Source organism: Opisthocomus hoazin, chromosome 4, assembly GCF_030867145.1.
Source record: "Opisthocomus hoazin isolate bOpiHoa1 chromosome 4, bOpiHoa1.hap1, whole genome shotgun sequence".
In the NCBI taxonomy this organism is placed as follows: Eukaryota; Metazoa; Chordata; class Aves; order Opisthocomiformes; family Opisthocomidae; genus Opisthocomus; species Opisthocomus hoazin.
In genome coordinates this window covers 10,400,678-10,413,910 of record NC_134417.1, presented here as the reverse complement: position 1 = coordinate 10,413,910, position 13,233 = coordinate 10,400,678, and the positions used below count along the sequence as shown (strand labels likewise).

Below are 13,233 nucleotides of genomic sequence, written 5' to 3'. Positions count from 1 at the left end.
AAGAGCTTTTGACAAATTCATGGAAGACGGATTCATCGCAGGCTATTAAACCCAAAATTTCCCCATAAAACTTTCTCCTGAGAACATCTTTAAGCCACAAGCCACTGCACACTGACAGGTACTTGAGGGAGTTACAGCTATATATTTATCCTGTTCTTAACAGCAGATAGCTAGGAAAGAGTATAAATCACTGCAGGAGATAAGATACACTAGGCTATACATACCTTAGCTTTGATCCAACTGTTAGAAATTAATTATAAAGATTGATTATAGAATCGAATAAAATCATAGAACTAGAACGTAGATTCAGCTGTGTAAACACAGCTGTGTTAAGAAACCATACAATGTGTATGCATGCAATTGGGATAGAAATTAATTGTATGGATTGTATCAAACAGAATTCACAAAAGAAGTCGAGATGACCCTGAAACCAAGCAAAGCCTGAAACCAGTGAGGGAGAATTCTACGAAGACAGAAGAATAGAAAGAACTTAATAAATGATGTACTGAAAGGAACGGAACAGTTGCTTAGAAACTTATGAAGATTCTAAACTTGATGTAATTGGTTTAATAAGTGTATATAAACTGGTCTAGCGAGTTAAGCTTTGCCACTCACTGAGGCAATGGCCCAACTCTGAGTTGTGAATAAAGCAAAACCCAGTGTAACCCACTTGTGTGAGGATAAAATTTTTACCACCAACACCCAGCCATTCTCACAGTGGCTCCTCTTCTGTCCCTACCAGACAAGGTCTCCACCTATTATTTCTATACACTTCACATATTACTACTCAATGTTCTGTACGAGAAGTGAATCAAATGTGCTACATCCAAAGTATGCCAGTATTCCAACTATCCATCTATACACCGTGGAGATAGCCTAAATCTATTCTGCTGAGCAATGGGCTTTTTGCATTTAAATCACTTGATTTACAGAAAGTTTTCAAAGGAAGACGTTCTTATCAGAGGGGGAAAAAACATCCTAACAGATGAATTTTCCAGACCAGGGCAGATTTACCAAGGTTCAAAGGGCTGCTTTCAGTAGGCACAATTTCCCACCTGCTGCACCTTCTGCGAAAGCGATGCTATTTCCCCACCCTAGCATTTTATGAAGTCATGACCTTAATTTGAGGTTTAAAGCCTCTTCTACAAAATATATCCACATAGTTCCCTAAAAAGGAAAGATGAGACATGGCCAGAGAAGTAATAAGTTTAGCAAGTATATGATATACAAAATATTCTGCACTCACATATATGTTTCCATTTAATTAGCTCCTCTACAGGTTTTCTATCACTAGCAAAAATGATGTCCCTATTTTTAAAGCTGGAACATGTTTATAGCTAAGTGGGTGAAAGTTCTTACCTGAATAGTAGTCCCTTGGCCTGGCAGGGTCAGTGAATGAAGACATACCACCTAAATACAAGAATAATACATGTACTATTAGAATAAAATAATCACGTTGTGTTTCTTTATAAAATACAGAATGAAATTTAAAGTATTTTTCTTTCAGAGTTTGTTTCATAAGATACAACTATGAAACAATGGGTATCTATGATTTTTTTTTTGGGGCAGTGAGAGAACATAGTATTGGTAAGCTTGTATGTTGTTCTAGATTTTATAATAGTGTGATGTGTTTAAGAAACATACCCATATAGACTAGAGAAATAGAGACCAACCTAACAAATTTTCTCCAGGTCATATAATGAATAATTCCTGCATTGAGATTGTACATTGACAAAAATGGGTTAAAGCACAGAAAACCGAGGACTGGAATAACACTGCACTGCTTCTGCTCTGCTACACAGAAGAAAAGATGACTTGTGTACTGGAACACTCCTTCCTCCAAGTCTTAGTCATACAGCAACTTTCACAGCAGTGGGATCTCCATAGCATGTTTCACCAACAGTACCATGGGTTTTATCACAGAATTCAAGAATAATTCCGTTTGGAAGGGATGAGGTCCCTAGCCCAATTCCCACCCAGAGGAGGGTTAGCTATGAAATCAGATTAGATTACTCAGTCAGGGCTTCATCTTGTCAAGTCTTGAAAACATCCAAGGATGGAGACTGCAGAATCTCCCTAGGCAGCGTGATCTGATGCTTGACTGTCATAGAATCACTAAGGTTGGAAAAGACCTCTAAGATCATCAAGTCCAGCCATCAACCCAACACCACCATGCCTACTAAACCATGTCCCAAAGTGCCACATCTACACGTTTTTTGAACACCTCCAGGGATGGTGACTCCACCACTGCCCTGGGCAGCCTGTTCCAATGTCTGACCACTCTTCCAGTAGAGAAATTTTTCCTAATATCCAATCTAAACCTCCCCTGATGCAACTTGAGGCCATTGCCTCTCGTCCTATCACTAGTTACCTGGGAGGAGAGACCAACACCTGCCTCACTACAACCTCCTTGCAGGTAGTTGTAGAGTGGTAAGGTCTCCCCTCAGCCTCCTCTTCTCCAGACTAAGCAATCCCAGTTCCCTCAGTCGCTCCCCATAAATCTTGTTCTCCAGACCCTTCACCAGCCTCGTTACCCTTCTCTGGACACGCTCCAGCACCTCAATGTTCTTGTAGTGAGGGGACCAAAACCAAACACAGTACTCAAGGTGTGGCCTCACCAGTGCTGAGTACAGGGGCACGACCACCTCCCTACTCCTGCTGGCCACACTATTCCTGACACAAGATAGGATGCTGTTGGCCTTCTTGGCCACCTGGGCACACTACTGGCTCACGTTCAGCTGGCTGTCAACCAGCACCTCAAGGTCCTTTTCTGTCAGGCAGCTTTTCCAGCCACTCCTCCCCAAACCTGTAGCATTGCATGGGGTTCTTGTGACTGAAATGCAAGACTTGTCCTTGTTGAACCTCATACAGTTGAGCTCGGCCCACTGATCCAGTCTGTCCAGATCCCTCTGCAGAGCCTTTGTACCCTCAAGCAGATCGACACTCACACCCAGCTTGGTGTCATCCGCAGACTTATAGATGGAGCACTCAATCCCCTCATCCAGATCATTGATAAAAATATTAAACAAGACCAGTCACAAAATTGAACCCTGGGGAACACCACTCGTGACCGGCCGCCAACTGGATATAACTCCATTTACCACAACTCTCTGCGCTCAGACATCCAGCCAGCTTTTTACCCAGCAAAGAGTACACCTATCTAAGCCATGAGCTGCCAGCCTCTCTAGGAGAATGCTGTGGGGAACAGTGTCAAAGGCCTTACTAAAGTCCAAGTAGATAACACGCACAGCCTTTCCCTTATCCACTAGGTGCGTCACCTGGTCACAGAAGATGATCAGGTTGGTGAAGCAGGACCTGCCTTTCATGAACCCATGCTGGCTGGGCCTGATCCCCTGGTTGTCCTTCACGTGCCCGGTGAACACACTCAGGATGAATTGCTCCATAATCTTCCCTGGCACCAAGGTCAAGCTGACAGGACTGTAGTTCCTGGGATTCTCCTTCCGGCCCTTCTTGTAGATGGGCATCACATTGGCAAGCCTCCAGTAGACTGGGACCTCCTCTGTTAGCCAGGACTGCTGACAGATGATGGAGAGTGCCTTGGCTTGCTCCTCTGCCAGCTCCCTCAGTACTCTTGGGTGGATCCCATCCAGCCCCATAGACTTGTGAGTGTCCAGATGGCGTAGCTGGTCATTAGCTGCTTCCTCTTGGATTATGGGAGGTTTATTCTTCTCTCCATCCCTGTCATCCATCACAGAGGGCTGAGTACCCTGGGAATAACCGGTCTGACTATTAAAGACTGAGGCAAAGAAGGCATTAAGTACCTCAGCGTTTTCCTCATCCTCGGTGGCAATGTTCCCCCCCCCGCACCCAATAAAGTATTCAGAGTCTCCTTGGATCTCTTTTTGTTGTTAATGCATTTGTGAAAACATTTTTTGTTAATCCTAATATTATGTCCTAATAGTCATCAGACAGCACCGCCGTGCCACAGAAACATGCAATATTAACATTTGACTAACATGACACTATGTCTGCTCACTCCAGTGGAGTAGGAAATCTGATGCATCAGTGTCTATTTTTCTACTTAAAACTGCTAAACATGTACGACTTACAGACTATATCACCAAACTGCAATAAAACCTCCTGTGAAAAGCATACACATCTGAACAAATGATTTCCCACTATACAAACACCACATCCATGGTCAACTTGATGGCACAGCCATGAATAAAGTACTCAACATAATAAGCAATCAGACATTAAACCCAGATATTCTGACAACCAACCCCAGCACAGCTGTTGTGACTGGGCTTAGGCTTCCAATTACAATACTGAAATTGATTGGAGTATTCATATAAAAATTTGCAGGGCTGTATAAAACAATTGTTAGACTAAAGATACCATCTTTTTTTTTTTTTTTTAAATAAGCACTACTATAATATGAAAAGCTGTAGTATTACATTGCTGGAAAGCTTCACAACTCCAGTAACAATTTCTCAAGCATCCCACAGCCTTTTTCAAACTGTACAGGCTTCCACTAGAGTGGACGCAAGTAGCAGAAATCAACATGGAAACATAATTGTGTCCTGGCATATTTTTATGGCTTCACCACACTCGATCTTAAGTGACATTTTCATTGACATCTTATGTGAAATATTTTACTCTAAATAAATGTTTAAAAAGAAGGCTAAAAGGTGGTACTCTAAGCAAAAACATCAGAAAAACGTTTACTGGTTCTTACCATCCCTATTTAAGAAAAAAAGGATATTATTTTTCTTCTACACTCACTTTAATAACCAGCATATCTTTAATTGACTAAAAACATTCTGACTGGAATGGCTTGAATTTCTATACGCAAGACTCACCAAATTTTAAAAACAGAAGTGTCTCTTATGCAGACTTTACAAACTGAGCAAAATTATATACCTGCACAGGCTTTCATGATCTTTTTCAGGGGTCCCATTGTATACATCAATCCAACAAGAATTCCTGCCAGATGTCCAGCAAAAGAAGTCCTACAAAAAAGGAAAATCATGCAAGTGATGGAAAGGAAGACTTTTTTTGTAGGGATCCAGAAGAGGGAGTACAGAATTTGTTGTAACAGAGAAAGTCCCGAGTGAGACCAAGCACAGGGAAATTACTTGCCCTCAAGAACGTAGTGCCAAGTTTTTTTTCGGAATAACTACCCTAAAATTGGTAGGTATAGACAGTTACACAAAAGTATCTAACAAATATCCTGAAGAAGCTGGAAATTAATTGAAGAGATCTTCTTAACTGCTTGTTTAAAGGACAGAATACAGTTTCCCTAAAAGCATTTAAAGTAAAGAATTACTGAGATAGGAAACTAGTTTTAATATATAAAAAAGTAATTCCACAGAATTATTGTGAAATCTCTAGGTAGGTTCTACCAAAACCATTTACAGTTTCAAGAGAAAGCATAGAGTACCTTCTACTGCAATATCAACACAGTCCCACAATTACTCTAAGATAAGCATGAAGGCAGATCTTTTGTAATCTTTGTAACACAGTGCCCTCAAAATTAAAAGAACAATGAGTGAAATGCAGAGATCCAAATTCTTCGCTATATATACCAACAATCTCTTTAAAAGAAAAGATCATTCCCTATTTACATTCAGAATGAAAAGGCTCTAGAGTCTTTTGAGAAATCATCAACATGGAAGCACGTCTACAGTAAATAATGAGATTTGCTCCAAATATTGCCATGACTATGGGGTGCTCTACAAATTCTTCAACCAATTTTAGCATTCAAAATCTTTTGAGCTTAATCAGCTTTAAGCATTATTTGTAAATTGTTCACCTCTTATGAAGTTAGAGAAGCCAATACACTTAACATTTAGATTTCATAGAATCATAGAATAGTTTGTGTTGGAAGGGACCTTTAAAGGCCATGTAGTCCAACCCCCCTGCAGTGAGCAGGGACACCTTCTCCTAGACCAGGTTGCTCAGAGCCCCGTCCAACCTGGCCTTGAACATTTCCAGGGACGGGGCATCTACCACCTCTCTGGGCAACCTGTGCCAATGTTTCACCACCCTCATTGTAAAAAAATTCTTCCTTATATCCAGTCTAAATCTACCCTCCCTGAGTTTAAAACTGTTACCCCTTATCCTATCACAACAGATGCTGCCAAAAAGTTTGTCCCCATCTTTCTTGTAAGCCCCCTTTAAGTACTGAAAGGCTGCAACAAGGTCTTTGATAAGAAAAGGTCTTTTGAAAGACCACAGCCTTCTCTTCTCCAGCCTGAAATACCCCAACTCTCTCAGCCTTTCCCTATAGCAGAGGTGTTCCAGCACTCTGCTCATTTTTGTGGCCACCTCTGGTCCCGTTCCAACAGGTCCATGTCTGTCCTGTGCCAAGGGCTCCAGAGCTGGGGACAGGACTCACAGTGGGGTCTACCCAGAGCGGAGCAGATGGGCAGAATCCCCTCCCTCGACCTGCTGGCCATGCTTCTCTTCATGCAGCCCAGGATATGGCTGGCCTTCTGGGCTGCGAGCACACATTGTTGGCTCATGTCCAGCTTCTCATCCATCAGTACCCCCAAGTCCTTCTTGGCAGGAGAGCTGTTCTCTATCCCCTCATCCCCCAGCCTGTATTGATACCGGGGGTTGCTCTGACCCAGGTGCAGGACCTTGCACTTGGCCTTGTTGAACATCATGAGGTTCACACAGACCCATTTCTCGAGCTTGTCCAGGTCCCTTGGATGGCATCCCATCCCTCAGGCATGTTGACTGCACCACTCAGCTTTCTGCCATTTGCAAACCTGCTGAGCATGCAGCATTTTCTAGTATACGCAACTATAAATAACTCAGTCCACTGGGTTTATACTGGTTGTCCAAAGATTCAAGTAATATGAGCTTTTTTGACTTCATTAAGCAGAAGTGTACCTGCTGTTTAATGTAAAAATAGATTTAACATTATGCTTTTTACATTGTGGTTAGAAATCTGAAAGAGTTACACAGATGATAGCATATGCACTCATGACAACACAACTTCCAGGCATCACTGGTAAAAGTACACATGAAAATGAATGTGTCGCTAGAGGGAGATAAAGATCAAATTTAAATTCATTCTTTTGCCACCTATTTAGCCACAAACTTGTATTCTGCTATGTAGAGCTGCAATTCTCTCCTGTAAGTAACCAGCATGCTTTTTTTAAGAGTAACACATAAATGCTGATATGAAAATGTATAGGTAAGAGGTAGTTAACAAAATAAAGTATCTATGAGGAACCAATTTTCCAGATTTCTTCTCGAACAGATTTTCCAAAATTGTGAAAAATACATGCTTGACTTGAAAAATCTCTGTAAACATAAAACATTATATACCTTAAGATGCCTTACTCTAGAAGTCACCAACATGAGTGTGATTCACCTATATTCTTGTCAGTGTTTTAAACAAATTGTATGCTCACCTCGATTTATCTGAGCACAACACTGTTCCATAAACCCCAAAATCAAGGTCTTCACTTGCAATACAGTGAAGATGTATATTTACACAAAAACCTTCAACTTTAACAAGTATTTAGGGGGATAATTTCCACTTCATGTCTATTGAACAGGTTAGTGTACTAGAGGCCTAAACACTACTGACTTTAATTATAAATTATATTCAAGGAATAGCAACTTACAATGAAAACGTTGAAACAGGGTTTTCCAAACGAAAAATAATATCAGATACACTGTCACACATACGTACTATCACCGACATGCAGAAAATGAGTAGTCTGATAAATCAGATATCCTGTCATAAAATTAATTGAAGTATGATCAACAGTAACACCCTGCTACTTGCAATTACTTAGAAAAAGCAATTCTGTAGAGAGACAGCTTCCTTTACATCAACAAAATGCTTACTGTTACAGCCAAGTTAAGCAAACACCATTTCATTTTAGAACATATTATATTGTAATTTACTCAAATGATAACTTAATACCTTTTTTTGCTAATGCTTGGTATTATTTATAGTATGGAAAACACCTTTATAGATATTTTCCAAATGTAACAACTAAAACATATAGATAATATGCAACTCTGAAAAAAGTTTTATTTAGAAGTTTTTAACATTGTCAAAACAAATGAAAAAAATATATAACTGTGCAGCAAAATTCTGAAGTAGTTAACTTGTGTCTTTTCCCAGCTCTTTTGAGGATGTGTAAGGTTCCAGAAGACTCAGAGTATTTCTATACCTATTCTTCAGCAGAAAAGAAAAAAAAAAAAGAGAGAGATAGAGAAGGAGGAGGACTTCAGTCAGAGGACTACAGACTAAAAACTATCTTTTGTTCCCAGATAAAACCATTTGGTCAACAATTAATAATACACATAATTTGTCAACCAAGGTAAGAACACCAGAAACAGAAAACAAAATTCCTCCTTTGACAGGGTAACAAACCTCATGGAAAGGGAGAATTAGCAGATGTCATACATGCTGTAAGAACACAGCACTGTCTCACAGCATTCGTCCTAGAGAAGGCTTAAAAATTTTAAACTCTAAAACTACACTAAGCAGATCCGTAAGTGGTTGGTAAGCCTGTGACTTAATACTTATCGGTGATTCATTATCAAACTTAGGATATGAATCCAGGGGATTTCTGCAAAAGTCTACGCCAAATATTATTTAAAAATGACAACAAACTAAGAGAAGCTGTAAGGGTCACCGGAGATGGCATTACAATGTAAAGCAAACTTGACAAAATGAAGTAGTGGTTTGGAAAAAAAAACAATAGGGTGCAATTCAATAAAGACAAATACAGAGTTCTGAACGTACCACAGATGACCAACTATACAAACAGGCTAGAAGTGACTGGCTAGTAGGACACCTTCAGGACAGAACCTGGGGCAGACAGTGAATTCTACAATAAAGCACAGATCAACACATCACACCACTATAGAAAAGACAAGTATTTTACTGGAAATATGTAAACAGGAGCACTATCAGGAGTAAAACAAAGTAGCCTTCCATTCTGCTCAGCGGGGGCAAGACTGGGCTGGAGAACTGAACCTACTTTTTGCATCCTGCACAAAAAGAAAAGTAACAAAAAAACAACCCACAAAACAACTTCTGAGAAGACAGGGATGACAACCACTCAAGTCTATTGAAGAACTCTCTCAAAGATAAAGTAATCTTAAAAGATGGAAAAGATTGTCACAAATAGGAATGAATACACTCTCCACATTCTCTATCCATAGGGTAAGGAGTAATGGCCATAAGTCACAGCAAGAGATTTAAAAACATTTAAGTAGTAGAACAGGTTGCTTGGAGAAAGAGAGGGGTCTCCCCCAGATCGGGCAGAGGCCTCCCACACCCTCCTGGGTTCAGGGCCCATTCTTTTCCGTGCTCACCTCTGCTTCGAAAGGGAAAATGAGAGGGCTACTAAGACTCTGCAAAAAGCCGAGTTTATCATAGTGATGACCTTTAAAAGTGCATTAGACTAAACATTGCTAAGTATAAATTATATATATATACACACGTATATGTTTGTGTATAAACTTATACATGTTTGTCTTTCTCAGTTATCACTCAGAGCATTTATTCTGAGCTCAGACTCATTCAGATCCCCTATAATATTTCTGATTTTATAAAGGCTGGAATAATTCAATTTAAGTAAATTACATAAAATAACTGGTTTACACATGCAATTAATGTTCTTCTATCCACATGCCTTAGTCTAAAGTGGATACTCCTACTTCCAATGAACTTAAATATATCTGAACCATTAATCCTCAATAATACTTCAGTGTCAAGCTTCTTGACATTGTACTATATTTTACACTCAATTTTAATTTTCAGTAGATTGCTTTTTTAAATAATTTGCATAATGGATTTCTTGCCTATGAGGATGCCTGAGTTTTATCTGCAGACATTAAAAGCTAATGACAAAACTACAACTGTTTTTACAAGGCAGGATTACATGCAAAATTTAGAACTAAATGCCATGTATTTTGGCTGAAATTAATAAACAGCTTACAAAAATCACAAAATAAGCTGTGTGAAGAAGTCTTGTCCAAACACATATTACCAAGGCCCCTTTCACTTGTATTCTAAATTCCAATCTTCTTGTCAAATCCAGAAAACTGGGATTACTCCTATTTTCTGCTTTTTATATACAGTAAATAATCCTGGATATAATTAAAACCTCTTATATTATCAGCAATAAAGCAACCTCCATTACAAACAGATTCCAAAACACGCTTTTTTACACTATTCATAAGAATAGCAAGGTCTTGATTGGAATGTATATTTTACTAGGTAAAAATTGACTGATACTTTTCAGTTAGACTAATGAAGAAACATTCTCCTGATTGCAACATGGTAAACTGTTGACTTTTTTCCTGCTGGTTAATGAAGAAAAATTGGTAGATTTTTTTTTTCCACAGTACAATTTTCAGTTCCTGTAACACACACCGAACTTTGAATGGGAATAAAACCCGGGTTCTTGACTTTTTAAATTGCATGTTTTCTTCTCTAAATGTCAGTGAGCTTTATCAGTATTAACTAATGTTCTCCCTGGTACAAAGAAATTCAAATGATGTCTCATTTAAATTTTTTTGTTTGAAAATGCAGATATCCCCAGAGATCTTATTTATCTCAATCGTTCACTTCATACTAATGGTAATTATGCAATAGGTCTAAATACTGTTTCCTGAAGACATCTGCCATGGAGCTGATGTGCACATTACTTCAGAAAAATCTTCTAAACAGAACTAATTATACTTTTGCATTTGGCTGCTCAGCAAAGGCAGAACTATTTGGACTGCATTTGTTTTTCAGGTATGAGAGATTCTGACCCAATGTTTACAAGCCCCTCTTAGTTTTTACATTTATATTGTTCCAATATCCTTACAATCAATGCAAATCTATTCCTTGTCACTGTTGGTGAATGTGTCCTGAATCGTTTCAGTTCCGCGGTGTCAGTCACCCGACACAACAAATGAAAACAGTGCAAGAAATCTACACCTATCACTCAACTTCCACAACTTCTTCCCAACAGCAACCCCCAATGTCTGGTAGGGGTTATTATTTACGCATGTGATTCTACCACGGGAGAAAGCCACTTATTTAGCAAGTACATCTTTAGCTTAAGGCATTGCTGCAGTCTTTTGCGAAAAGATCTTATATTCCATGCATCCCCTGTTCCAATGCTAGGAAGCACGCACTCACTGAACAAGCAAACTAAGAAACAGTATCAAAGCAAAGTACTAGAAGAATCTAGACCAACCTTATTTTTGAAAAACAATGAATTTTTTGAGACCATGGGAATCAAATCCATGTATTTATAGTTTATTTCTAAATTAACACAAGCACAGAGTCACTTGCACATATATATATACCCTTTGCTACTGAATTTAGTATTGCTTAGAAAGTAGGCCACACAGTCGATCTACCAGCGATAAACAACCTACCTGAATGCAAATTAAACCAAATTAAATGACTGCATAAGTAAAAGTGAACTTGTTTCACACAGCCCTATACAGGAAAATGCCATTGCTTCTTTAAATAGAAATGAGAAACTTGTTAGCAATTTTGTAACTTGTTGGGAAAACAGTATAGGAAAGTAAAAGCCAAGTTTGACAAAACAATAAAAGGCTACAAAATGGTTCTCATCATGTAATGCCATTCCTGTCAAACCTGGGCTTTGTTTTAGTTGGTTGGTTGTTCTTAGCCCTTTTGCTCCTGAGTGACAGTTCTCAATGAACAGAATAATAAACAGTTCAACAGTAAATCTGTCTGATAAACAGTGATGACTCAGTGATATTCCTAAGCATTAAACAAGTGATAAATTAAAAAAAGCAGATGAAATAGGAAAATAGATACATACAATAGATCTCATGAGGTTAAGTTTCCTAGAGCTATGCAAAATATTTGTATTCACACCAGACATTGTACCAGGGTTGAGACTGAGGAAGGTACAAGGCAAAATAATCAAGATTTAAAACCAGATTTGTCAAAAGATGTTCTCATATTTTCAAATATATATATAAATCATTTTTGTGGGATTGTTTGATTGGGTTTGGGATTTTTTTTGTTTTGTTGTTCAGGGTTTTGTTTTCTTTTTTTTTTTTATTAAAAGCTCAGCACTCCTCTAACGTTTACCATTTTTGATGATGATCTGCTTTGAGATTTTAATTTCCCATAGATTCTTGAGCCGAGGTGAAATGAAGCAACAACTAATTTTCATTGTTGATCCATTATACATTACAACTGTATAACATTTTCAGTTGTCAGTTATGAATGCTTATGACAATGATCTGCATCTCTATTGCCCAATGTAGATCTGTTGCTGTGCTCTCGTTCTTGCGTGAGATAGTTCTCAGTTTGCAAAGGCTTCTCTTTTTTTAAGAACTCCAATAAGCATCTTAAGTTGCCAAAAAAAGGTCAATTCAATGGACTCAGATCAACACTTATCAATATTATTTATTTAGAAAAAGTTATGAAGAGAAACCTGGAAACAAGGCTAGAACTAATTTAGAAAATAGAAAAAACTCAAAGTACGAAGAATTTTACACTTCATGAATTGCATCATCCACATATCTGGAAAACTTCATCAGACACCTGAAAGTCAGTAACTATAAATCCTACCAAAACACAGGTCAAAAGGAGGCCTAGAGAAATGCCTAAGTCAGTTTTCAGAGATGCAGCGAGTTACAGAAACGTCATATGTCTTTGAGATTTGTGAGGGGACTGGAGCATCTCCCCTACGAGGAGAGGTTGAGGGAGCTGGGCTTGTTCAGCCTGAAGAAGAGAAGGCTGCGAGGGGACCTTATAAATGCCTACAAATATCTGAAGGGTGGGTGTCAGGAGGATGGGGCCAAGCTCTTTTCAGTGGTGCCCAGCGACAGAACAAGGGGCAAAGGGCACAAACTGAGGCACAGGAAGTTCCGTCTGAACATGAGGAGGAACTTCTTCCCTCTGAGGGTGACGGAGCACTGGAACAGGCTGCCCAGGGAGGTTGTGGAGTCTCCTTCTCTGGAGATATTCAAGACCCGCCTGGACAAGGTCCTGTGCAGCCTGCTGTAGGTGACCCTGCTTCGGCGGGGGGGTTGGACTAGATGACCCACAGAGGTCCCTTCCAACCCCTACTATTCTGTGATTCTGTGATTCTCTGAACTCCAAAATAGCAAGTCTCACTATCTCTGGCAAACTGCAAAAAGAGCAATTCTGGATAGTCATAATATCAAACCTCAACTCCTCTGAATGCTGAAAAAATGACATCCTCTACTCTTCTCCATTCATAGCTTTTCCCTCTCCCATTATTTTCA

At 39.2% G+C, this 13,233-nt stretch overlaps 1 protein-coding gene across 4 annotated transcripts in view; it reads right to left on the bottom strand.

The window, feature by feature from the left end:
* Positions 1 to 13,233, bottom strand: part of RHBDD1 (rhomboid domain containing 1) — a 55,775-nt gene that overhangs the window by 29,144 nt on the left and 13,398 nt on the right. For all 4 annotated transcript variants that reach the window (XM_075417903.1, XM_075417900.1, XM_075417901.1 and 1 more), the window contains 2 exons: positions 4,885 to 4,973; positions 1,360 to 1,410 (listed from right to left, as the gene is read on the bottom strand). In XM_075417903.1, the coding sequence (XP_075274018.1) occupies positions 1,360 to 1,410; positions 4,885 to 4,973 (140 nt within the window). The remainder of the gene's footprint in view (positions 1 to 1,359; positions 1,411 to 4,884; positions 4,974 to 13,233) is intronic.